The sequence below is a fragment of the Symphalangus syndactylus genome, chromosome 4 (assembly GCF_028878055.3).
Source record: "Symphalangus syndactylus isolate Jambi chromosome 4, NHGRI_mSymSyn1-v2.1_pri, whole genome shotgun sequence".
Classification (NCBI taxonomy): Eukaryota; Metazoa; Chordata; class Mammalia; order Primates; family Hylobatidae; genus Symphalangus; species Symphalangus syndactylus.
In genome coordinates, this window is record NC_072426.2 from 112,506,499 (window position 1) to 112,533,062 (window position 26,564).

Consider the following 26,564-nt stretch of genomic DNA (forward strand, 5'->3'; position numbering starts at 1 on the left):
CACCTCAGCCCCCCAAGTAGCTGGGACCACAGGCGTGCGCCATCATGCCTGGCCCAATAATACAACAGCTACTGTATTTTTAGTAGAGACAGGTTTTCCCCATGTTGGCCAGGCTGGTCTCGAACTGCTGAGCTCAAGTGATCCGCCCACCCCGGCATCCCAGAATACTGGGATTACAGGTGTGAGCCACCGCGCCCAGCCAGTTTGCATGTTCTGAGTGGGAAGGTAATCTAGAGAGCGGGCAGCCAGGCTTCCTTGTTGAATGCATGAGAGGGAGCAGGCTGGTACAGCCTTTGCCAAAGAAAGGAGGGTTTCCTTCTGTGTTCTTCAGTCCAACCCCTTCTCCGCTTTTTAAAACCATCCTTGAGTTTCAGAGTTAGCTCCTGATCTGGTCTGCTTCTCTTTCAGGTCCATTCACCCTTGCAAGCCACTCTAAAGCTATCACCCATTTTCTTTGGGGTATTCTTTGGTTCTATGGAGCAGGCAAAAGCCACCCTTCCCGGCTTTGTCTGTGAGAGAGGGGACACGTGTAACTAGTGCCACCGTTCACTTTCATTCTTGAACGAATTGCCCTAACAGTTACCCCCTCAGCTTCTCCTGCCCTTTCTATTTCTTGATTCAGCTTGGAGTTTCTTCAGGGTGCTCTTGGGAAAACCACGTTTACCTTTGGTAACTTGTACTGCCCTTTCCTTCACTCTGGTTTCTCTGTTAATTCAAACTTGTTTCTGTCTTCTTGGAATTCCTCCAAAATTTTTGCTCCATTGATGTCATGCATCCCTTCTTGTTTTCAGTGTTATTGATGCATTCTTTAAAAAATTTTAAATAGGCCAGGCGCGGTGGCTCACGCCTGTAATTCCAGCACTTTGGGAGGCCAAGGCGGGCAGATTGTCTGAGGTTGGGAGCTCTAGACCAGCCTGGCCAGCATAATGAAACCCTGTCTCTACTAAAAATACAAAAATTAGCCGCGCGTGGTGGCGGGTGCCTGTAATCCCAGCAGCGACTCGGGAAGCTGAGGGAGGAGAATTGCTTGAACCCGGGAGGCAGAGGTTTCAGTGAGCCGAGATGGCGCCATTGCACTCCAGCCTAGGCAACAGAGCGAGACTCTGTCTCAAAAAAAAAAAAAAATTTAAATACAGGTACTTTATTTCTTCAAGATCTTAGGAAGGAGAGAAAATAAATGTATTTTCTACTTTGCTATCTTGGCCTAGAACCAACCTGCCCAATGATATGCAACATATTCTTTTTTGAATATGTGCCTTAATTATTCAAGCAATGCTCTGGGAATTTGTATATGAAAATTGTTTCCCCTCCTTTTTAAGTGACTAAACATCTTTTATTGGTTTTATGATATATATACAAATGGACTAGTGGTGAGCATAGCTGCCTTCCAAATGGCCTATACAATTTTATTTTTAATTTTTTTTAGATGGAGTCTTACTCTGTCACCCAAGCTGGAGTGCAGTGGCACAATCTCTGCTAACTGCAACCTCCACCTCCTGGGTTCAAGTGATTCTCCTGCCTTAGCCTCCCAAGTAGCTGGGATTACAGGCATGCGCTAGCATGCCCAGCTAATTTTGTATTTTTAGTAGAGACGGGGTTTCACCATGTTAGGCTGGTCTCGAACTCCTGACCTCCAATGATCCACCCATCCCAGCCTCCCAAAGTGCTGGGATTACAGGCATGAGCCACCACGCCTGGCCAATTCTTTTGGGGATGGGGGTCTCTTTATATAGCCCAGGCTGAACTCAAACCCCTGGGTTTAAGGGATCTTCCTGCCTCAGCCTCCCGAGTAGCTGAGACTATAGGCATGTGTCACCATGTTTGGTTCATTATTTAAAAATTTTTCATACTTTTTTTTGAGACAGAGTTTCACTCTTGTCACTCAGGTTGGAGTGCAGTGGCATGATCTCGGCTCACTGCAAACTCCACCTGCTGGGTTCAAGTTATTCTCCTGCCTCAGCCTCCCAAGTATCTGAGATTACAGGTGCCCACCACCACACCCGACTAATTTTTGTGTTTTTAGTAGAGATGGGGTTTTTGCCTTGTTGGCCAGGCTGGTCTTGAATTCCTTACCTCAGGTGATCTGCCTGCCTCAGCCTCCCAAAGTGTTGGAATTACAGATGTGAGCCACCATGCCTGGCCTTTTTTTTTTTTTGAGACAGGGTCTTCCTCTGTCACCCAGACTGGAGTGCAGTGGCGCAGAGACAGCTCACTGCAGGCTCAACCTCCTGGGCTCACACAATCCTCCTGTCTCTGCCTCCCAAGTAGCTGGGACCACAGGCCCATGCCACCATGCCTGGCTAAAGGCTCATTTTAATATAATCTAGAGCAGAGATTGTCAAACTTTTTCCATAAAGAGCCAGCTAGTAAATATTTTAGGCTTTCTGGGCCATATATCTGTTGCAGCTACTCAATTCTGCTGTTGTAGTGTGAAAGCAGCTATAGACAATACGTAAACTTTATTTATGGACTTTTTTTTTTTTTTTGAGACAGAGTCTGGTTCTGTTGCCCAGGCTGGAGTGCAGTGGCGCAATCTCGGCTCACTGCAAGCTCCGCCTCCCGGGTTCACGCCATTCTCCTGCCTCAGCCTCCCGAGTAGCTGGGACCACAGGTGCCCGCCACTAAGCCCGGCTAATTTTTGTATTTTTAGTAGAGACAGAGTTTCACCGTGTTAGCCGGGATGGTCTCGATCTCCTGACCTCATGATACACCTGCCTCGGCCTCCCAAAGTGCTGGGATTACAGGCTTGAGCCACCGCGCCCAGCCTATTTATGGACATTAAAATTTGAATTTCATATCGTTTTCACATGTCATTAAATATTACTGTTCTTAAGGTTCCCCCCCCCCCAACCATTTAAAAATATAAAAGCCTTTCTTAGCTTGCAGGCAGCACAAAGACAGGATGCTGCCAGTTAGCTCATGGGTCACAATCGGTAGATCCCTGATCCAGAGAGGACTCTGTACAGTCAGCAGAAGGCTCCGTATAGTTTCATATTTCCACTCACAACTGTAAAAACACGTCATTTTTCCAAGTGTCCCAGAAATGTTAGTGATGGGGGATCATCAGATTTTTAGGTTTTGCTTTTTCATGTTTTTATTGCAGAGGATTGTGCTAGAAAAGCCCAGCTTGTGGAAATGATTTGTCAGCCAATAGACAATTGAGCACCAGTCGAACATGTTAAACTAAGCATTTATCATGGAGGGATTTCCTTCTCTTTAGAGAGCTTTTCCATATGAGTGTCCTGGCTGAAGGTATGGCTCAGTCTTGTCTGGATGACGCTTCAGCTTTGTCTGGTCTGTGACTGCCACCTGGCAAAGAGAGGTTGTTTGGATTGTCACGCTTAGTCTAGGTGCTTGTATTTTTAGACACGTTAGGTTGAGAGTTCTGACCTTCACTTGATATCTCTGGTAATGCCAAGCGGGTCGTGACACTGCTTTGTACACTCTGTGCTGTGCCAGTGTGTGTGTGCTGTGATGACAGTGACATTGACAGATGGAGGAGATGGAACTTGACCTCTTCCTGGCCTGAAGAATGGGCTGCTGTGTGCGCCTGGGGCCAGGCAGGACAGCTGCATCGCAGTTGCCCTGAGGCAGTATCAGCACGGCTGGAGATGCTGATGAGCAGCAGTCTAAGGTGCAGGTAACTTTCTCCAGGGCCAGCCCCCTTACTAGTTGTTCAATCTAGAGAAAGCTGTGCAGATACCCACTTCACCAGATTTGGGACAGAATAATGAAAATACATGGAAGCAGTCTGGCACATCATCTCGAATGTTAATAATAGCCTTCTCTTTTTGTTTTGTTTTGTTTTGTTTTGTTTTGTTTTGTTTTTTGAGACGGAGTCTTGCTCTGTCGCCCAGGCTGGAGTGCAGTGGCGTGATTTGGGCCCACTGCAACCTCCTCCCAGGTTCAAGCAGTTCTCCTGTCTCAGCCTCCCGAGTAGCTGACATTACAGGCACCCACCACGATGCCCAGCTGATTTTTGTATTTTTAATAGAGACATGGTTTCACCATGTTGGTCAGGCTGGTCTCAAACTCCTGACCTCAAGTGATCCACCCACCTTGGCCTCCCAAAGTGTCGGGATTACAGGCGTGAGCCACCATGCCCAGCTGAATAATAGCCTTCTCTTTATGCCTAGGGAAAAAAGTGAGTTTTACAGAATGAAACAGAATAGCTAACATTTAGCTAATCACTTAGGATGTGCCAAGTACCTCTAGTTTAACTCAGTTAATCCTTACAGTAACCAAATAAAATAGGTTATACTTACCTATATGAAGAAGATAATGAAGAAGCAGAGAGGTAAATAAGTTATTCAGGATCCTATTAGTAAAAAGTGGAGCCAGGAATTGAATTCAGGCAGCCTAACTTGAGTCCTTGCTTTAAGACTTCCTTGCCTCTGCGGAACCGCAGGCCAAACTTCCTGGAGAGAGCTGAGGCTTTAGCTATAAGGCTCAGTACTCGAGGCAGGCCTGTCATACTCAGTCAGTGGCACTCAATAACAGACTTGGAGACTGGTCGGTCACTAACTAAAATATTTGACTCATGCCAGAAAGTAATATCTTCTTAACTTGGCACTTAGTTTATTTTTATTTTTATTTTAAATTTAATATAAGAGATGGGGTCTCACTACATTGCCCAGGCGGGTCTTGAGTTCCTGGGCTCAAGCGATCCTTCTGCCTAAATTGGCACTTAGAATCCAGTCTCTAGGATCTGGAAATTCCTGTCATACAAGCCCACATCATGCAAAATTTGAAGGTGGCTGCATTCATTTGCCAGGTGGACCTTCAAGGGACGTGCCACATTGTTTGAGTTTCGATTTTCTAGCTGATGGGTGCACACCACAGTTTCACAAAAATTTAGAAAGATAGAGTTACTTTTTTTTCTTTTTCTTTTCTTTTTTTTTTTTTTTTTTTTTTTGAGACAGTCTTGCTCTGTCACCTAGGCTGGAGTGCGGTGGTGCAATCTCGGCTCACTGCAACCTCTGCCTCCCAGGTTCAAGCGATTCTCATGCCTAAGCCTCCTGGGTAGCTGGGATTACAGGCACCTGCCACCACGCCCAGCTAATTTTTTTGTATTTTTAGTAGAGACAGGGTTGTTGGCCAGGCTGGTCTACTGACCTCAGGTGATCCACCTGCCTTGCCTCTCAAAGTGCTGAGACTACAGGCGTGAGCCACCACGCCTGGCCTAGAGTTACGTTTAATGATGACTTAGGACCTCATTTACACTTCTGAACCTTAGTGTTCTTATCTATAAAGTGGTGTAAATAATGGCCAACGAGTTCTTGAGCAGGTAACTGGTTACAGCAATTAAAAATGCTTGGTATACCATAAAATGCTCCACCAATAAAAGGTGGTCCTCCATCAATGTTCGACAGAATTTCTTGGTACTTTGCTGTCACTTGCCATCTTCTGTTAACATTGTTTAAAGCACTGGGCTGGATCCTGGGGGAAACAGTAAATAAGGGAAACGGTCCCTGCCCTTGGGAGGCTTAAAGTCTCATGAGTAAAGGACAGAGATTGTAGTTCAAATATCCAAGGGTACCCTAAGTAGGAAAAATGGGCCAGGTATAAGAAAAGGAGAGCCATTTGTTTTTTTTTGGTTTTTTTTGTTTTTTTTTTTTGTTTTTTTTTTTTTGAGACGGAGTCTTGCTCTGTCGCCCAGGCTGGAGTGCAGTGGCGCAGTCTCGGCTCACTGCAAGCTCTGCCTCCCGGGTTCACGCCATTCTCCTGCCTCAGCCTCTCCGAGTAGCTGGGACTACAGGCGCCCGCCACCACGCCCGGCTTATTTTTTTTTTTTTTGTATTTTTAGTAGAGACAGGGTTTCACCGTGGTCTTGATCTCCTGACCTCATGATCCGCCCGCCTCGGCCTCCCAAAGTGCTGGGATTACAAGCGTGAGCCACCGCGCCCGGCCGAGAGCCATTTGTTGATCCATAGAGCTAAGCCTGGTTGCTATGAATCTTTATTGATTCCTTCAGTATATATTAAATAAATATATTGTATATCCAACATCCAGGCTGCTTTATGTTGGTGGTTATCTTGTGTGAATTCTTGTTTGTATTGAAGATGGCCAGGTATTCTGGAACCTACTCTAAGAAGGCTAATGAAAATCAGATGCTAAATTAGCTTAGTTTTTGTGTGGTGTTCAACACGCATGGCCAGTAGATGGCAGCATTGGATTGTTGTTTCAGGGATGCCTTCCTGTGCTGTTGATGGCTTAGTTTTTGTGTGTTGTGTGTGCTTCAAGGTTTCCTCGGGTGGAGGTTGATCAGCTTCCATAGCTTCCCAGGTGCGTACTCAAGATAATCCTGGCTTTTGCTTGGTTTTTAATCAGCGTTTTTGCCAGCCCTTCGTTTCAAGATACTAAACGCAAACTGTGAGAGAAGTAATTAGACGCTGAATGGTTTGGGCAAAGCCTAGAACAGGCAGCTGCTGGGCAGCTAGAGGAAGGAACCCTGTGTGGAGCTGTGGAGAGCGGTCGGCCCTGAGTGATTCCTTTTTTTTTTTTTTTTTTTTGAGATGGCGTCTCGCTCTGTCACCCAGGCTGGAGTGCAGTGGCGCGATCTCAGCTTATGGCAAGCTCTGCCTCTGGGGTTCACGCCATTCTCCTGCCTCAGCCTCCTGAGTAGCTGGGACTATAGGCACCCACCACCATGCCCGGCTAATTTTTTGTATTTTTAATAGAGATGGGGTTTCACCATGTTGGCCAGGATGGTCTCAATCTCCTGACCTTGTGATCCACCTGTCTTGGCCTCCCAAAGTACTGGGATTACAGACTTGAGCCACCACGCCCGGCCGGCCCTGAGTGATTCCTTAGTGCTATTAGGAGTGCTTGGAACGGTGGGCCCAGTCAGTTTGGGTCTCGACTGTTGGGGTTGTCATCCAGCATTCTAATTATTGATGTGAGGGTGTTTCCTTGCAGCCCGACCGTTTTCCTTATGGTCAGCATTCTTAGGAACTTAAATTGTGATCTGCCTAGATTGCTTTAGAAGTGTGTAGTAATTGGTAGTATTAAGGGTGTACCTATATTCAAATATATTTGTGATTAGCCCACTTGTGGGTTTGGTTTTGTTTTGTTTTGTTTTAGAGGGAGTCTCGCTCTTGTCGCCCAGGCTTGAGTGCAGTGGCATGATCTCAGCTCATTGCAACCTCTGCCTTCCAGGTTCAAGCAATTCTCCTGCCTCAGCCTCCCAAGTAGCTGGGAGTACAGGCGCCCGCCACCACACCCGGCTAATTTTTGTATTTTTAGTAGAGATAGGGTTTCACCATGTTGGTCAGGCTCGTCTCGAACTCCTGACTTCAGGTGATCCACCCACCTTGGCCTCCCAAAGTGCTAGGATTACAGGAGTGAGCTACCACGCCCAGCGTCCCACTTGTGTTTTTTAGGAAAGTAAAGGTATTACCAAATGGGAGTTTACATACTGCTATTGTATTTCAGAAATCTAAATAATCTGAATTCTCTGGCAGTTCTTTAAAGACTGTTTAGAAGAAGAGTTATATTCTTATACAGCAAAATAGCAGTAAGGTTTTAATAATAGTGGTACAAGGAATTAAGACATCCAATTCTAAATGTATGTAAAAATGTGCTTATAGAATTAGTCAGTGGCAGGGGATGGGGTGATGTTGCTAAATGGACACTAGGCAGAAGAGATAAAGCTATTTTGATGTGCCTGTTAACTATATGAATTCTGTAACTTGTGTGTTGCATTGAGAGTGATGGCTGGCCCATTGCAGTGACTCATGACCAATCCCAACACCTAGGGAGGCTGAGGTGGAAAGATCACTGAAGGCCAGGAGTTTGAAGCCAGCCTGGGCAACTTAGTGAGATCTCGTCTCTATTTTTTTTAAAAAAATTTTTAATAAAAACATAAAATGAGAATTACTGTTGTTTGTGAAAAATGAATTGTGAGCAGAAGCCAAATATGTGTGGAATCAAATCCAAAATTTCCAAGCACATAAAATTAGACCTGAAGCCAATTTGAGTGCCAAATAGAGTTCAGCAGAGGTTTTGTCAAGATTTGGTACTTTTCAGTATCTTGATTGCCACATGGGTGAATTATTTGTGCTGTCTAGCCTTAGGAAATAAGCTTTGAATATTGAGCTATTGTTAATGTTTGAAAATCTTTTTAAAGTCCTGAATAGCAACTCCTATTAAGGCATAAAACTTAGGTAGATGGTTTGAAATCCCGGAAATCAACATGTATTTATGTATGAAAGGAATTTTTTTTAATGGTTGATACTCGAAAATTAAAAAGTGAATGTGAATTAGCCGAGCGTGGCGGCGTGCACCTGTAGTCCCAGCTACTTGGGAGGCTGAGGCAGGGGAATTGCTTGACCCTGGGGGGCGGAGGCTGCAGTGAGCCAACATCGCGCCACTGCACTCCAGCCTGGGGAACAGAGCGAGACTCCGTCTCCAAAAAAAAATTGAGTGTGGCCAAGGGCGGTGGCTCACACCTGTAATCCCAGCACTTTGGGAGGCCAAGGTGGGTGGATCACTTGAGGTCAGGAGTTCAAGACCAGCCTAGCCAACATGGTAAAACCCTGTCTCTACTAAACATGTAAAAATTAGACAGGTGTGGTGGTGTGCGACATAATCCCAGCTACTCAGGAGGCTGAGGCAGGAGAATTCCTTGAACCCAGGGGGGCGGAGGTTGCAGTGAGCTGAGACTGCGCCTTTGCACTCCAGCCTGGGCAACAGAGTGAGACTCCATCTTAAAAAAAAAAAGTTGAATGTTAAGCCGCATGTGGTGGCTAATGCATGTGATCCCAGCACTTTGAGAGGCTGAGCTGAGAGGATTGCTTGAAGCCAGGAGTCCAAGACTAGCCTGGAAACAAAGTGAGACCCCTGTCTCTACAAAAAAAAAATTTTTTTTAATTAGCCGGGGTGGTGGCATATACCTATAATCCCAGCTGCTTAGGCTGAGGCAGGAGGATTGCCTGAGCCCAGAAGTTAGAGGATGCAGTGAGCTATGATGGCACCACTGCGCTCCAGCTCCAGCCTGGGCAATGGAGTGAGACCCTGTCTCCAACAATAAAGGGGAATGTTGTTTTTTAAAGTAGGTGAGAAACAATGAGACTTGTTACTCAGTTATTCTCTCATTTTGTTTTTTTTGAGAGCTGGAGTGCAGTGGTGCAATCATGGTTCACTGCAACTTCCACCTCCCAGGCTTAGGTGATCCTCCTGCCCTAGCCACAGGCACATGCCACCATGCCCAGCTAATTTTTTCTTTTTTAAATTACATCTAGATACGGATCTCTCTATGTTGCCCAGGCTGCTCTCAAACTCCTGGATTTAAATGATCCACCCACCTCAGCCTCCCAACATGCTAGGATTACAGCACGTTTGAAATTGGCATAATAAGTGTATCTGCTTCCTAGGATTGTGATGAGAACTGAAAATATAGTTAAAGTTCAGGAGGCTGGGAAGTCCAGTCAAAGGGCTGGCATCTGGTAAGGGCCTTGTTGCTGTGTCATGCCATGGCCAAAGGTGGAAGGTCAAGAGAGGTCTGAACTCACCCTTTTATAAGGAACCCACCCCTGGAACAGCACTGTGTCTCCCCCGCACCATATTGGTATTAATCCATTGATGAGAGCCATGCCCTTATGACCCAAACACCTCCCATTGCCCAACTTCCAACACTGCTGCTTTGGGGATCAAGTTTCTAATACATGAACTTTGGGGGACATGCATTCAAACCATAATAAAGTGAGGAGAAGAGAAAGGTGCCTCTCAATCTTCAGTCTTCTTTAGTTTACAAATTTAAATAAATAGACTTACTACATTATAGTCCCTAGGTGGTTCTTAGTAAGCCTTGGCACTGTGCTATAAGTATAAAAATAATATGTAAAGTCTATCTAGTATTTACTTTGTTATTAATTCCCTAGCCCTGGTTTGTTTGCTGTGTTGTTGTTGTGACAGGGTCTTGCTATGTCACCCAGGCTGGAGTGCAGTGGCGTGTCTCACAGTTCACTGCAGCTTCAAACACCTCGGCTCAAGTGATCCTCCCTCCTCAGCCCCTCAAGAAGCTGGGACTATAGGCACGCACCACCACACCCAGCTAATTTTTGTGTTTTCATGTTCATCATGTTGCCTAGGCTGATCTCAAAATCCTCAGCTCAAGTGATCTGCCCACCTCAGCCTACCAGAGTGCTGGGATTACAGGCTTGAGCCACTGTGCCCGGCTCATGTTCTCCTACTTCTCTGGCCATGTCATTTCACGTTGCTTTTGCAGATTTCCCAGATCTCAATCCTTTGATCTCCTTTCTCTCGCTCAATTCAGTCTTTTCTGTGCATTAACATCTCCCAATGTTTGTTTCCAGTTTGTAACTCTCTCCTGAATGTCAGTCATCTAATTGTTGAACTCCTATTTTCTGTAAACCCTGTCAAGTCTTCCTAACCACTGTAGTTCGCAACTCCATCCTTCTGGTCGCTCAGCTGGAAACTGTGGACATTTTTTTTTTTAAGAGATAGATAGGGTCTTGCTCTGTCACCCAGGCTGGAGTGCAGTGGCATGATCACAGCTCACTGCAGCCTCAATCTCCTGGGCTCAAGTAACCCAGTTCAGCCTCCCGAATAGCTGGGACCACCAGTGCATATCACTACACCTGATTAATTTGTTTTTGTTCTGTTTTTTTTTCTTGTTGTTGTAGAGACAGGGGCTCCCAATGTTGCCCAGACTGGTCTCGAACTCCTGACCCTAAGTGATCCTCCTGCCTTGGCCTCCCAAAGTGTTTTGATTACAGGCATGAGCCACCACACCCAGCCTCCAGGCTCCTTTTTGACTGCTCTTTGTCACAAATCACATCTAAGTTATCAAAAATTGTTGGATCCAACTTTAGATTTATTGAGAATCCAACCACTTTCACTGCTGCCCCCCAGTTCACCCCTGCTGTCTCTTGCCTAGATTATTGTACATTTCCTCAAATGAGTTTCCTCCTGTCTGCCCTTATGTCCCTGTAGTATAGTGTAGTTTAAATATATCAGCCAGTGATATTTTCAAAATGTCAATCAGATTCTCCTCTTGAGTAGAATTCTCCAGCTGCTTCTCATCTCTGATAAAGGCCAAAGTCTTTAGATAGACCAGCAAGGCCCTACCCAATCTGCTCCCTCTCACTGCTTTTTGTCTGACCTCATCTCCTTTTATTCAGACTGTTCACACCACCATAATCCCCTCTGTTTATCAAGCTTGCCACGCATGTTCCTCAGGGATTTTGCACTTGCTGTTCCCTCTGCTTGGAATGTTTTATCAGGTCTCCAGTGAGGCTATTTCCTTACCACCTCCCGGTCTCTGCTCAAATTCCATCTTTTGGCGAGGCCTCCTTAAGCATCGCATATCCAATAACAGCTGCCTGCCCACAAGCATTCCCTATTCCACCTTTTCCCTTTTTCTCCAAAGCACTTTTCCATATATGACAGACTACACACACATGTATATATGTTTCTATATAGGGTCTTGTTTGTCTCTCCCCACTAGAAAGTACAGAAGCTCCATGAGGGCAGAGATACTCATCTGTTTTGCTCAGTGATATATCTCCAGGGTAGTGTCTGGTACACGGTAGGTACTAAAACTTTTTTCTTTTTTTCCTGGAGAGATATTTAATTTTTTTTCTCTAGAGAGACAGAGTCTTGCTATGTTGCCCAGGCTGGCCTCAAGTGAGCCTCCTGCCTCAGCCTCCTGAGTAGCTGGAATTATAAGTGTGAGCCACTGTGCCTGGCTCCAACTCAAAGATTTGACAAAAAATGAATGAACAGCCATATGTGTCTGTGGTTTGAGTGGGGCAGAAGATGAGAGTGGCTACCCATGATGGACCAAGTGGTACAGTCACAAATTAGAGCTTCATATCTAAATCCTATTTCTTTGAAGTCCTTTTCTGGTTACTCTTACCCATCCTGATTGTTTTAACCCTTATTATACCCTAGTGATTCTGCATAGTTAGCACCCAGTTTTTCTCTCATGAATTCATGAGTATTAATGTTTCCCCAAATACTTGCCAATTTTTTTAGGGAAAATAATCAGCACATACTTTATTGGCATAACTCAATAAAACTACATTGGCATAACTCAGTGACTTAACAAAACTCAGAGAATAGAGAAATAAAAAATGTAAAATTAACATGGAGCAGAGAGATTATCCCAAGGATTATGGGATTGGATTAAATTAAGAAGATTAGAGTGTTGCCAGTGATGGTCCCACTGTTCAAGAGAGTAAAGTGCAAAGAAGATGAGTAAATTGCAGGGAGCACAGAACAGCCTGGCACAGGGGAGTCCCTCAGTAAGCTGTCTAGAACGAGGGTGGATGAGTGGAAATACCTTTCAGGACCATCTGTATCTCTCTGTCCTAACTTCATGCTCATTATGCAACAGACTAATGTTTCCCAGGTACTTTAGTATTAGAGGGCTTGTCCTATGTCATGTTGTGGTTAAATACTCTGACAGTCAGTGTGCACCAGTCCACCTTGGGGAATATCTTTGGGTTTCCTGTAAGGTCTAAGGGGGCAGAGACAAGACTGTAGTAAACACTTCCTAATGATTCCCCTCTACCTAGTCTCTATTCAAAATGTAGCCTAATGTTATCTTTCTCAGATGAGCTCATCTACAGTGAAACAAGTGCAAAAGAGCTATGCCAATAAAATTTGAAAGGCAAATTGCGGTGTATTATTCCATACATGAGTAGTGTTATCACACCTGACAAGAATGATTCATTGTTTTTCAAATATGAGAATAGAAATTCTGAGTGAAACATCCTTTTTCAATAATTATTATTTTTTATTTTTGTAGAGACAGGGTCTCACTATGTTGCCCAGGCTGGTCTCAAACTCCTGGACTCCAGGGAACCTCCTGCCTCAGCCTCCGAAAGTGCTGGGATTACAGGTGTGAGCCACCATGCCTGGCCCAAGTTTTATTAATAGGAAGATATGTGTCTCTACTGCAAACAGTAGAGCTGTTATATGAGGAACATAGGAACATAGATTTGAAAAGTCTCCCCCGTTCTAACCCAGATGCCTTTTCCACCTGATCTTGGAGAAATTAAGACCATGTAAGCCCTCATTTTAAAGAGAAGTAAGCAGATCTTGGCTGGTATGGTGGTGTGCACCTGTAGTCTCAGCTACTCGGGAGGCTGAGGTGGGAGGATGGCTTGAGCCCAGGAGTTTGAGGCTGCAGTGGGTTATGATCATACCACTGCACTCCAGCCTGGGTAACAGAGTGAGGCCCTTAACAAAAAACAGGCCCTTTGGGGGAAAAAAAAAAAAAGAAAAAAGGCTAGATGTGGTGGCTCACGCCTATAATTCCCAGCACTTTGGGAGGCCAAGGTGGGTGGATCACTTGAGGTCAGGAGTTTGTGACCAGCCTGGCCAACATGGTGAAAGTTTGTACTAAAAATACAAAAATTAGGCAGGCATGGTGGAACACGCCTGTAGTCCCAACTACTCGGGAGGCTGAGGCAGGAGAATCGCTTGAGCCTGGGAGGTGGAAGTTGCAGTGAGCCGAGATCGTGCCACTGCATTCCAGCCTGGTGACAGAGTGAGACTCGTCTCAAATAAATAAATAAATAAATTTTAAAAAGGTAAGCAGGTCTAGAGAGTTGTGGCACAGCTAAATAGTCATAGAACTGGGACTAGAATTGCTCTTTTGAGGCCTTAGAATTTGGTCACGCTGCAGTATATCTTGCACCTCAAAAGCTTTGTCTTCTGAGGGTGAATTTGCTGAAAACCACCAAGAGGCTCTGAGGCCAAATAGATGACCAGATTTGATAATCTGCTATTAGTCCAAAATGAGCTGGCTTTAACAAGAATGTTTTCCTTGAGAATTGTAGCAAATAGCCTATTAAATGCATCTCAAAATCTAGATCCCCCTAAAAGACAACAGGGAATGATAGACTATCCCATTTGATTCATCTCATATATACACAGCAGTCTCAGAATTGCAGTGCCAGTACCACCACTAATTATGATCACTTAGACATAATTACTAATTATGATTGCTACTATGAAACTTATGAAAAAAGTTTAAAATTTTTAAATTGAAGATGCTTTTCTCATCCTGCCCCCTCCTTTTTTGGTGTACTACATCTTCATGTTCATTGTTGGGCCATATAGCCATTACATACTGAATTCTCCCTGCAAGTCTTCTTTAGAATTGATTTGCTAAGTAGCTCTGTGTTTAGTGCGCTGCACCAGTTCTTATACCAATGTTTCTGGTCATTTTGGTCTGAAGCTTGTTCTCCAGTTCTATGTATGGCAAATTTTTTTTTTGAAGAAGGCTACATAGTAAATATTTAGGCTCTGTGGGCCAAAAATGGTCCTGTTAATGTATTCGTGAGTGTGTATGTACTTAACACATTTTTTAAATGTAAAAATCATTCTTAGCTTGTTGGGTGTGGTGGCTCATGCCTGTAATCCTAGCACTGAGATGGCTGAGATGGGAGGATTGCTTGAGCTCAGGAGTTTGAGACCAGCCTGGGCAACACAGTGAAGACTCCATTTCAAAAAAAAAAAAAGAAAAAAAGCCATTCTTAGCTTGAGGACTGCCAATCCTTGCTCTAGTAGATTCCTCATAAGGGGCTCATGGAGACAATATTCCAGTTTTGCTGGATATAAAATCCTTGGCTTACACTTTATGTATTTTAAATATGTTACTTCATTTTCTTCTCACATAAAACATTGCAGTTGAAGTCTGATGATAATCTGATTTTTTTTTACTAGACCACTTGGTGTTGGTCATTCTGGGTTGATACTCTCAAGTTTGCAATGTGTTTTTTTCAATATCTACTTTTTAAGTATTTTTTTAAAGTTTTTTTGATTTCTTTTGTTCCCTTTCGTTGGTCTTCATCTATAAGAACTGCTATTACTCATATTTTGGGTCTTTGCTCATTTTTAGTATTTGTCACTTTCTCCCTTTATTTATTTATTTATTTTTATTTTTTTTTTATTTTTTTTTTTTTTTGAGACAGACTCTCGCTCTGTCGCCCAGGCTGGAGTGCAGTGGCGCGATCTCGGCTCACTGCAAACTCCGCCTCCCGGGTTCACGCCATTCTCCTGCCTCAGCCTCTCCGAGTAGCTGGGACCACAGGCGCCCACCACCACGCCTGGCTAACTTTTTGCATTTTTAGTAGAGACGGGGTTTCAACGTGTTCTCGATCTCCTGACCTCGTGATCCGCCCGCCTCGGCCTCCCAAAGTGCTGGGATTACAAGCGCGAGCCACCACGCCCGGCACTCCCTTTTATTTTTAAAAAAATGCAATCCTTAGGTTTGACTCTGATCTTTTTCTCATTTCTTTTTAATTTTTATTGCTAACTCTTTTTGGTGTCTCATTTCTGAGTTTTCTAATTCTGATTTAGGTTATTCTTTCATGTCTTGTATCTTCTTGTTTTGTTTTGAGATGGAGCCTCGCTCTATTGCCAGGCTGGAGTGGAATGGCGCCATCTTGGCTCCCTGCAACCTCCTCCTCCCGAGTTCACGCGATTCTCCTGCCTCAGCCTCGCGAGTAGCTGGGATTACAGGCGCCCAACACCATGCCTGGCTAATTTTTGCCTTTTTAGTACAGACGGGGTTTTGCTACGTTGGCCAGGCTGATCTCGAACTCCTGACCTCAGGTGTTCCGCCCGCCTCAGCCTCCCAAAGCGCTGGGATTACAGGCATGAGCCATCGCGTCCGGCCTCTTGTATCATTTTCTAATTTTTTTTTTTTTTTTTTTGAGACGCAGTCTCGCGCCCAGGCTGGAGTGCAGTGGCGCGATCTCAGCTCACTGCAAGCTTTGCCTCCCGGGTTCACGCCATTCTCCTGCCTCAGCCTCCGGAGTAGCTGGGACTACAGGCGCCCCCCACCACACCCGGCTAATTTTTTTTTTTTTTTTTTTTTTTTGTATTTTTTAGTAGAGACGGGGTTTCACTGTGTTAGCCAAGATGGTCTCAATCTTCTGACTTCATGATCTGCCCGCCTCGGCCTCCCAAAGTGCTGGGATTACAGGTTTGAGACACCGCGCCCAGCCTTGTATCATTTTTTTAAAGACTTAGCTCACTCTGCAATAGGATGCAGTTTGATTTGCTTCCTGGGCACGTTTCTGGCATGCTTTCACTGTCTGATATTGTTCTATTCTTTATTCTCTTCATGTGAAATTGATTTTTCTAAATTTTTAGAAGGAAGTGTGGTTCAGGATTGCTTTTCTGATTTCACGTACTCCTCAAATGTTTGACTCCCATTGGACATTATCATCCTTCTTTCTCCACATTCATTTTTGCTTGGTAGCTTTTTCATATAACCACCCTAAAACTCAGCTTGGCAAAGATAAAATGTCATCAAAAGGAATGTAGGGCAGTCCTATTGAAACTGAGCTCTACATCAAGATAGTACTCTGCCCGGAGCCTGATAGGTGTCAAACGTCACTGTTTATTTCACATTTAAAATGTAAAATATACCATGGTGTCCCTGTGAGTTTGCTGTGGTTCCCTGGGGCACGTTAGCTCACAGTTTGGGGATCACAATACCAGGTGATGCTGACATTGCTGATCAGGAGACCACACTTGGATGTTTGGCTGTTTTTTGTTTGTTTTCCCCAAAAAACCTACAGGAAGTAAAAAAAAAAAGTACAAGAAGAAAGACTTTCAAAACTTGTACTGCCAGCCATGAAGAAAATTTCTTCCTTTGGACCCATGTACTCAGGCGGAGATCAATTAAAATGAAATTATTGAAATCAAACAGTTTGGAAACAGTTGTATGTGTGTGTTTGTGGGAGAGCATGCTTGCTTGCAGATGCACACACATCTGCCGTGTTTGTTGGGAAAATTAGTATGTGTTCATTTGCTGTAGTCTAGCTTTCTTACTGGAGGGAAAACTACTTTGAGTAGACAGGAAGGAACAAAAAAAGCATGCTTGCATCCTCATTGACCTTAATGTTTAAGGACATTTGGTGGTAAATAATTGAATTTCCTTTGTAACCTGCCATAGTGAATTTGATTGACTGCTAGTTTGAGATGTGATTGATAAGCCTGCCAAATTTTATAAAGAAAACTTTATATAATATTTACATTTATAAAATGTTTGTTTTATAAAGAAAACTTGGTATCTCTCAAGAGAGGGAAATCCAGATTGCCTGGTACCAGCATTTATCATACACAGAATCTTGGATGTTACTCCCAGTAAAATGTGCCCCTAATTTATACTATAATGAAAATAAAACATAGTTGTCCTCTAAAAGAGCAGTCAACTGCTTTCAAGTGAACTGCCCACATAATGATAATTAGTTGAAGATTATGCTCTGTTCTCCTTAATGAATTATAAAAAGCAAAACACTAAAAATTAACTCAGGAAGACAAAGTAACTGGTGCTTCCTGCATTTTTTCTTGTTCTTTGTCTTTCTAGGATCCCAGGAAATGTGGGCAACTCATGAGAAGGTAGTGCCCTGGATGGAAGTTAGCTGAACAAAATCACCTTACTCTTAACCCCTTCTGGCCTCAGCCCCTTTTCTGGATTTTAAGAAATCCAGCAATTGATACAAGATTATAGACTATACCACTCAATGAAGTTCAGAGTTCTACTACAGAAAGCCCAAGCCTTGATTTACACTTAACATCTAAGAGAAATGGGAAAGAATCTAGCCATTACTTTCCCCAACAGAGGGATCTGTATAGATGAGATGACCAGTGTAGCAAGCAGTCTGCTATTACCTAATCTCTCACCCAGGATTAACATTAACATGGGCTTTCTAACATTTCTCTTTTTACAAACTAGTCTTCAAGATCTTTTTTTTTGAGTCTCGCTGTGTCACCCAGGCTGGAGCCCAGTAGAGTTACCTCAGCTCACTGCAACGGCCATCTCCCTGGTTCAAGCAGCGATTCGCCTGCCTCAGCCTCCCAAGTAGCTGGGATTACAGGCGCACACCGCCACACCCGGCTAATTTTTTATATTTTTGGTAGAGACAGGGTTTCTCCATGTTGGCCAGGCTGGTCTCGAACTCCTGACCTCAAGTGATGCACCTGCCTCAGCCTCCCAAAGTGCTGGGATTACAGGTGTGAGCCACCATGCCCAGCCTAGTCTTTAAATTCTTAAGATATATAGAAAAAGGAATGTAGATTTTGTTAAGCCTTGCTCTGCTTTTAAGACTGGTTTTATAAATTACAAAGACAAATTCTAGGTTAGAAGAGGCCATCAAGATCAAAGTATTTCTTCCTTAAAAGGATGAGTTTTCACTGTTAATCAGAGACTAGTTTTAACGGTAGTACTAAATTAACTGTCCTGGTAGAAAGCTGGAACCTGATAACTCCTTTATTCTGCCTCTGTAGAAACGGCTTTATACGCCGGGCATGGTGGCTCATGCTTGTAATCCCAGCACTTTGGGAGGCTGAGTCAGGCGCATCACCTGAGGTCGGGAATTCCAGACTAGCCTGACCAACATGGGGAAACCCCATCTCTACTAAAAATACAAAATTAGCAGGGGGTAGAGGTGCATGCCTGTAATCCCAGCTACTTGGGAGGCTGAGGCAGAAGAATTGCTTGAACCTGGGAGGTGGTGGTTGCAGTGAGCCGAGATTGCGCCATTGCACTCCAGCCTGGGCAACAAGAGTGAAACTCCATCTCAAAAAAAAGAAAAAAGAAATGGCTTTATACACGAATATGGCAACAATTGAGCTCCTGGTTTCGGTGGACAATAAATGTTAATCTTACAGTTGTGCTGGGTGAGAAGTCAGGAAAAGGAGCTGTGTGTAATTGTGATTTCCTTTTCTGTAGCGTGTTCCATGGGAACCGGTACAAGCAGACTCTATAGTGCTCTTGCCAAGACACTGAACAGCAGCACTGCCTCCCAGCACCCAGAGTATTTGGTGTCACCTGACCCAGAACATCTGGAGCCCATTGATCCTAAAGAGCTTCTTGAGGAATGCAGGGCCGTCCTGCACACCCGACCTCCCCGGTTCCAGAGGGATTTTGTGGATCTGAGGACAGATTGCCCTAGTACCCACCCACCTATCAGGGTTATGCAGTGGAACATCCTCGCCCAAGGTATGCCGGATTCTTTTGTGCCTTTGCAGTCAAGTTTGCTGTGACTGCCTTTCTGCTTCTGCACATCTTCAGTGCACTGATGTTTTAAAATGTTTTATGTGGAAGGAAGAGCTGTGGGCAGATGGAGGTGACTACAGCAGCATGGAGAGCTCCTAGAAGAGGTTAAGACAGGGAATCATCTGGTTTTCACTTTTTTTTTTTCTAAAAAAAAAAAAAAAGACAGACTTTAATTGTTCTTGGATAGTCTACAAACATGGAAGGTGTAAAGAATAAACCATGAGTTACTTGCTTTAATTGTAAAAACCAGGTCAGGTGCGGTGGCTCACGCCCGTAATCACAGCACTTTGGGAAGCCAAGGTGGGTGGATCACCTGTGGTCAGGAGTTCGAGACCAGCCTGACCAACATGGAGAAACCCCGTTTCTACTACAAATACAAAATAAGCCGAGTGTGGTGGCGCATGCCTATAATCCCAGCTACTCAGGAGGCTGGGGCAGGAGAATCGCTTGAACCTGGAAAGCAGTGGTTGCAGTGAGCTGAGATTGCACTATTGCACTGCAGCCTGGGCAACAAGAGTGAGGTTGCAGTGAGCTGAGATTGAGCCACTGCACTCCAGCCTGGGCAAGAGTGAGATACTCTGTCTCCAAAAAAAAAAAAAAAAATTTATATATATATATATAAAATATATTATATATATATATACATTTTGTTATGGTAGAAAGGACTTCTTTCCTGGGTCTGCCAAATTAAAAAACAGATGTGTCAATCAACTCTATGTAGCATTGCCTTTTATGTAGCAGTTGCGATTTTAAGAAAAACAAGGGCCTGATTTTTTTTTCCTGGAAAATAAGGGTAGATTCCGTGACTTACCAATCTTTGATTCTTTTTCCCTAAGTAGGAAAAGCTGCCCATTTAAAATAAGTTACATTCATTCTGAGTAGTGTCCATAATAGTCAGGGTTAAAACTAATACTTGGTGTTTAAAAAAACCAAAAAAATTTAAAAAGAAAATTGGCATTTATTTCATTTGATATAGCTTAGATCCCTGGCACTGCAAAGCAGTTTCCTTAAGTAAGATCTTAATATCCTGGAATATAGTTACATGAAATCATTTCGAAACAAAAGATCTGTTGTTTGCTTCATCCACGTAGTGAGAGGTGATTTAGTTTGGATGGGGTAATACAGTTTGGACAAGAAGCACTCCAAGCATTTGAAGCAGAGGAAACATTCTGAGGGTCTTGAGTGATGCCAAACCTCCTGGGTACTTTGAAGTCATGGTTCTGTAGGAGCTGACAACTGACTAGCTTTTTCTTTTCAGCTCTTGGAGAAGGCAAAGACAACTTTGTACAATGCCCTGTTGAAGCACTCAAATGGGAAGAAAGGAAATGTCTCATCCTAGAAGAAATCCTGGCCTACCAGCCTGATATATTGTGCCTCCAAGAGGTGGACCACTATTTTGACACCTTCCAGCCACTCCTCAGTAGACTAGGCTATCAAGGCACGTTTTTCCCCAAACCCTGGTCACCTTGTCTAGATGTAGAACACAACAATGGACCAGATGGTTGTGCCTTATTTTTTCTTCAAAACCGATTCAAACTAGTCAACAGTGCCAATATTAGGCTGACAGCCATGACATTGAAAACCAACCAGGTGGCCATTGCACAGACCCTGGAGTGCAAGGAGTCAGGCCGACAGTTCTGCATCGCTGTCACCCATCTAAAAGCACGCACTGGCTGGGAGCGGTTTCGATCAGCTCAAGGCTGTGACCTCCTTCAGAACCTGCAAAACATCACCCAAGGAGCCAAGATTCCTCTTATTGTGTGTGGGGACTTCAATGCAGAGCCAACAGAAGAGGTCTACAAACACTTTGCTTCCTCCAGCCTCAACCTGAACAGCGCCTACAAGCTGCTGAGTGCTGATGGGCAGTCAGAACCCCCATACACTACCTGGAAGATCCGGACCTCAGGGGAGTGCAGGCACACCCTGGATTACATCTGGTATTCTAAACATGCTCTGAATGTAAGGTCAGCTCTCGATCTGCTCACTGAAGAACAGATTGGACCCAACAGGTTACCTTCCTTCAATTATCCTTCAGACCACCTGTCTCTAGTGTGTGACTTCAGCTTTACTGAGGAACCTGATGGACTTTCATAAATACTTGCTTTTGTCTTTTTAATCACAAGAGTCTTTTTGTTTTGTTTTGTTTTGTTTTTTTGAGACAGAGCAGTGGCCTGATCTCGGCTCACTGCAAGCTCCGCCTCCCGGGTTCATGCCATTCTCCTGCCTCAGCCTCCAGAGCAGCTGGAACTACAGGCGCCCACCACCACGCCTGGCTAATTTTTTGTATTTTTAGTAGAGACAGGGTTTCACCGTGTTAGCCAGGATGGTCTCGATCTCCTGACCTTGAATCACAAGAGTCTTAACGGAATGTTTCGGGAAACAAATAGGATAAGACAATGCCAGAGGAAGGATAGAAACATGGGAAGTTTCTATCATTTCATTTTCTGTGTTTCCAGCATGCCCTTGGAAAAGAACTCCCTTTAGTTCACAGATCTTTTCAATTAAAACCTATAGCGAAAAAGGTGTTTGCACTCCAATTTTGGCTTGTATTGTTTTCTTTTCCTTAATATTACATTTTGATCATTTAAGGGCATTAAATTGGCTTGTTTTGGTCAGGTGTGGTGGCCACTCATGCCTGTAATACCAGCACATTGGGAGGCCAAGGTGGGAGAATCACTTGAACCTAGGAGTTCGAGTCCAGCCTGGGCAACATGGCACAAGACCCCATCTCTATTTCTAAAATAATAATAAATTTAGTTATTTTGAAGCTTTTTCAGTTTGAGGATGCTATAAAAACTCAGACTTGCTTGAATCTTCCATAATAGTATGTAGCAGCAATTTCTTTAAACAGCATTTTAAGTTATTTGTGGGTTTTTAAAATGTAAACAATATGCATGGCAACATTTATTTTTTATATCTTCATATAAAATTAAGTAAATAAGTTATAGCATTATGAACATTTTAGAACCATGCAAGAGAAGTTATAGAGAAAGTAATTTATGGTAATTTTCATAAAGCTTTAAAATATTTTCAATTGGGCTGTAACAAAATGAGTACAAAGGAACTATTTAGCCTGGAGGGGCTTTTGTTATTTAAATGTCAGATTTCTTTGATACATTCTTCAAAAATAATCCTTGTCCTGCCTCTATGTTCCCTGTTATTGTGTTTCTTGAAGAGATTCCAATTAGTTTTCAATTATTTAACCAATTAGTTTTCATTATTGCTGTTATATATTTAAACTTTACCACTGGAATAATACTGGTATACATTTGATATCAGTCACTCGATGTCATCATTATTTGTATTGGAATGTGCTATTCACAATAGGTTATTTAGAAGCTGTATGTGGCGGTGGCCAAGAGAGTCAGTAGGACCTTCTTTTCAGAGATACGAAACTTTCTAGAAAGCCTGTTAATGGGCTTTCATTGAAATTTCCTAAGATAACCAGATACTGTGATTCAGAATATCTAGAAAGAAGAATGTAAAAAGCTAGATAACCTGGATCAGGTGTGGTGGCTCATGCTTGTAATCCCAGCACTTTGGGAGGCCAAGGCGGGCGGATCAACTATGGTCAGGAATTCGAAACCAGCCTGGCCAACATGGTGAAACCTCGTCTCTACTAAAAATACAAAAATTAGCTGGGCATGGTGGCAGGTGTCTGTAATCCCAGCTACTTGGGAGGCTAAAGCAAGAGCAATCGCTTGAACCTGGGAGGTGGAGGTTGCAGTGAGCTGAGACCGCACCATTGCACTCTATCCTGGGCAACAAGAGTGAAACTCCATCTCAAAAAAAAATAAAAAATAAATAAATAAATTTAAAAACCTGGAATTCTCTTCCATCAGAAATAAATGTAAAAATTACAGGTAAAGCCTCTTCCAAACAAAATAACTTATTGGTAATAGATATTTTAATTTGTGAGTTATAAATACATAAGATTAATAAATGGTCTTTTAAAGCTAGTGCTTTTAATGTCTTTGTGCTCCAAAAAGAATCTGGGAGTAGATTTTCTCCTTTAATACTGTTGTATCATATCCACATATATCCATTCACACACGGAGCCTTCACTGTAAAAGTGAACGAACATAGATCTGTAGCTGCAGGTTGATGGCACTTATGCTGTATGTATGTGGTAGCTGCAACAACGTCCACTGAAATGGATCACTCATTCTGTAATAGAACCACTTTTAAAACAAATGAGGTTTTCAAAAGTAACATAGTATGCACACAATTTTGGGGACAAGCACAGGAACATCTACCAAATGTAGAATTGGTTAAGATTTTAGCATGACTAATTGCTAGTCATATGTTGTTGAGAACAATACTGATTAGAATACTCATTAGTGCAGGTACATTGTTTACCTACCCCAAAATACTTCAACCAGAAGAGAAACCATGGCAGCCTTAAATAAATCTGGATGAGAATGAAGGCCAAAATAATGTTTGAGTTTCAAGTGTTGTCTGCCAACAAAATTAACAGGGTATGAGTTGAGGGCGGGCATATGGGTGCATGGGCATGCCACCAGACAAAATCAGTTCTGGAAACACCAACATATGATTGGTATGTTACTATGAGTTAAGGGGATTGGAAAAAATCCAGTGAAACTCTGAGTTATCCTTTCTAGTTATCACTGCAGGAGATTGAATCCTTCACTGATGCATTACCAGGAACTGAAAAAGAAAATTTTTTTAAAGTCATATATGAGCCTTCTAATTTTTTAGTAGTATATAAATCTTAATAGGTTGCTTTTTTCTTTTGAGACAGGGTGTTGCTCTGTCACCCAGGCTGCAGTGCAGTGGTGTGATCATAGCTCACTGTAGTCTCTACCCCATGGGCTCCAGTGATCCTCTCACCTCAGCCTCCCGAGCTGCTGGGGCCACAGGCACATGAAACCATGCCCAGCTAAAATTTATTTTTTGTGGAGATGGGGTTTCACCATGTTGCCCAGGCTGGTCTCGAACTCCTGGACTCAAGTGATCCTCCTACCTCCACCTCCCAAAGTGCTGGGATTACAGGCATGAGCCACTGTGCCCCACCCTAAGTTGCATGTTCCTTGCATAGATCCCTTATTCCATCCATATGTACCTTTCATCTGCTTTTCCTATTATACCCTATATACTATTGTTTCTGGTTTTTATTTTTCTATTTTCCTGTACACTATTTTGTCATTGAGTCTCAGAAGGTAAATTGCAAATTTGAAGAGGGAGTAGGAATGGCATGAGTTTTGGTTTTCTTCATGCCACATTTCAGTAGATACCGTAGTACGTGGTGGTATTAATGACTGACCGGGTTGTTTATTTAAATAAGGCATTATGGTGTATACATATGATGAAATTAACATTTGAGTTCCTTTGACTCCAAGAGCTTTACATATGATCTTAAAACTATAGACAGGGGCTCAAAAGGTCAACTAATTTGAGCAAAGTGATAGCTAATAAATAGTAGCTGAGTCAGGATTCAAACTCAGGTCTGTCTTGACTCCAAAGTGCTTGCTTCTTCCCTACCACCGTTTCTTTGGCTTTGAGTGAACACAAACAGGGAGAATAGACATTGCAGTGTAGCAAGAGATTTGTTAAACATGGTCAAATGGTCAAACATGTAAGTCAAATACACATGCAGTATCATACATACAGTATTAGACTAGAAGCAAGATGGTGGCTGAATACTGGAATATAATGGATGGAGTCTCACTCTGTTGCCTGGGCTGGAGTGCAGAGGTGTGATCTCGGCTCACTGCGACCTCCGCCTCCCAGGTTCAAGTGATTCTCCTGCCTCACCCTCCCTAGTAGCTGGGATTACAGGCATGAGCCACCACGCCCGGCCTGGATTTCCAGTTTTCTGATACAGTGAAGTCTAGTTTTGCCCAAAGTAGAACATTTGATACTGTTTGCGTACTTCAGTCATAGTTTTTAAAGGAAGCAATAAGAACAGCTACTCTAGTATTTCAAATTAAAGGAAAAAGTTGATGCAAATATTCTGTATTCAAACCATTTTTTAAAACAGCCAAGATTAATAATGAAGGGAATGTTGCATATAGTTACATATATATGCATTATTTATCACGTGTGTTAGACTTGAAAGATTCCCAAGAATTAAATTCTAAAAACAGAGAAAACTAAAACATGATTTAAAGGAAAGGCATCCAAGAAATGAATGTGCATGCATAAAGAGCTCTAATCAACTTTCTTTAAAATGACATGTATAAAAATATAGGACAGGCAGATTTTTTACCTGGAGTGGATAGATATTAGCAAGAGATTTGTGAGCCATGGTCAAACACCAGAATGGCAAAGGCCTGGAACTAGGGTATGTAAAATAAGGGGAGAGGAAAAAAGCAACATGTCAAAGGGCACAGGCTGTAACTGAAAAGACTTAGCTGTCACCAGTGTGACCCTGAACAAGTCGCTCCATCTCTATAGCCTAAGTTTTCTCATCCATAGAGTATATCTGCCCTCTCAACCTCATAGATTTGTGAGATCTGTAAAATAATATAAATTTTAAAATACATATTGTAAGTCACAGAATAATAATGGCTAAGTTTCAAAACAAAAAAGGGAAGGGCCCTCTGTATTTCATGTCATAACAACCCACTCCTAATTTTTCCACCAAAGAGAATAACCCTTCAATTTGAAAGGGCAGAACTAAGTGTTTAAGCCCAAAATAGGCAGAAGGGCTGACTGAAGGGCAAAAGATTGGTTGGTTGGTCTTTTCTACCCAGTTGTTCCTCTAGGCAGATGTGAGGTTGTGGGCTAGTGCTTAGGTTCTTCAATTTCGAGAGGTTGTCAGTTGTACTTTGATTTGTAATGTAGAAAGATCTGCCTTTGAATGACAAAACAGAATACCCACAACTCCAGCCCCTTGTTACCATATTTCTTTGGAAAACTCAATTCTGGGAAAACATTCATGTAAGATTAGTCACACAGGCAGCAAAACCCTTCCTGACAGAATGCTAGGCAAAGCTTTGCGTCTCCTAAGCATCTGGTAAACTTGGACTGTATGAATCTCAACTGGTTATCTTTATGGGCTGCCAATATATTCAAAGCTAGTATATAGCTGGATTTTAATGACTGTGTAACACTTTACAGCATATATTCTCTGTATTGGTTTTCTTTTGTAATTTATTTGAAATTCCTTTTTTCTTCACAGAAATTTCTTGTACCTGTTTTTGTTGACTTCCATTTATTCTTTATTCTTTTTTTTTTTTTTTTTTTTTTTTTGAGACGGAGTTTTGCTTTTGTTGCCCAGGCTGGAGGGCAATGGTGCGATCCCGGCTCACCACAACCTCCACCTCCCAGGTTCGATCAATTCTCCCGCCTCAGCCTCCCGAGTAGCTGGGATTACAGGCATGCGCCACCATGCCTGGCTAATTTTTTTTCTATTTTTAGTAGAGACGGGGTTTCTCCATGTTGGTCAGGCTGGTCTCGAACTCCTGACCTCAGATGATCTGCCCACCTCGGCCTCCCAAAGTGCTGGGATTACAGGTGTGAGCCACCATGCCTGGCAATTTATTCTTATATG

At 43.1% G+C, this 26,564-nt stretch overlaps 1 protein-coding gene across 1 annotated transcript in view; it reads left to right on the plus strand.

The window, feature by feature from the left end:
* Positions 1-23,007, plus strand: part of NOCT (nocturnin) — a 33,886-nt gene extending 10,879 nt beyond the window's left edge. The window contains exons 2-3 of the mRNA XM_055275947.2: positions 18,722-18,991; positions 20,307-23,007. Coding sequence (XP_055131922.1) covers positions 18,722-18,991; positions 20,307-21,142 — 1,106 coding nt within the window. The 3' untranslated portion in view covers positions 21,143-23,007. The remainder of the gene's footprint in view (positions 1-18,721; positions 18,992-20,306) is intronic.
* Positions 23,008-26,564: the final 3,557 nt, after the last annotated feature.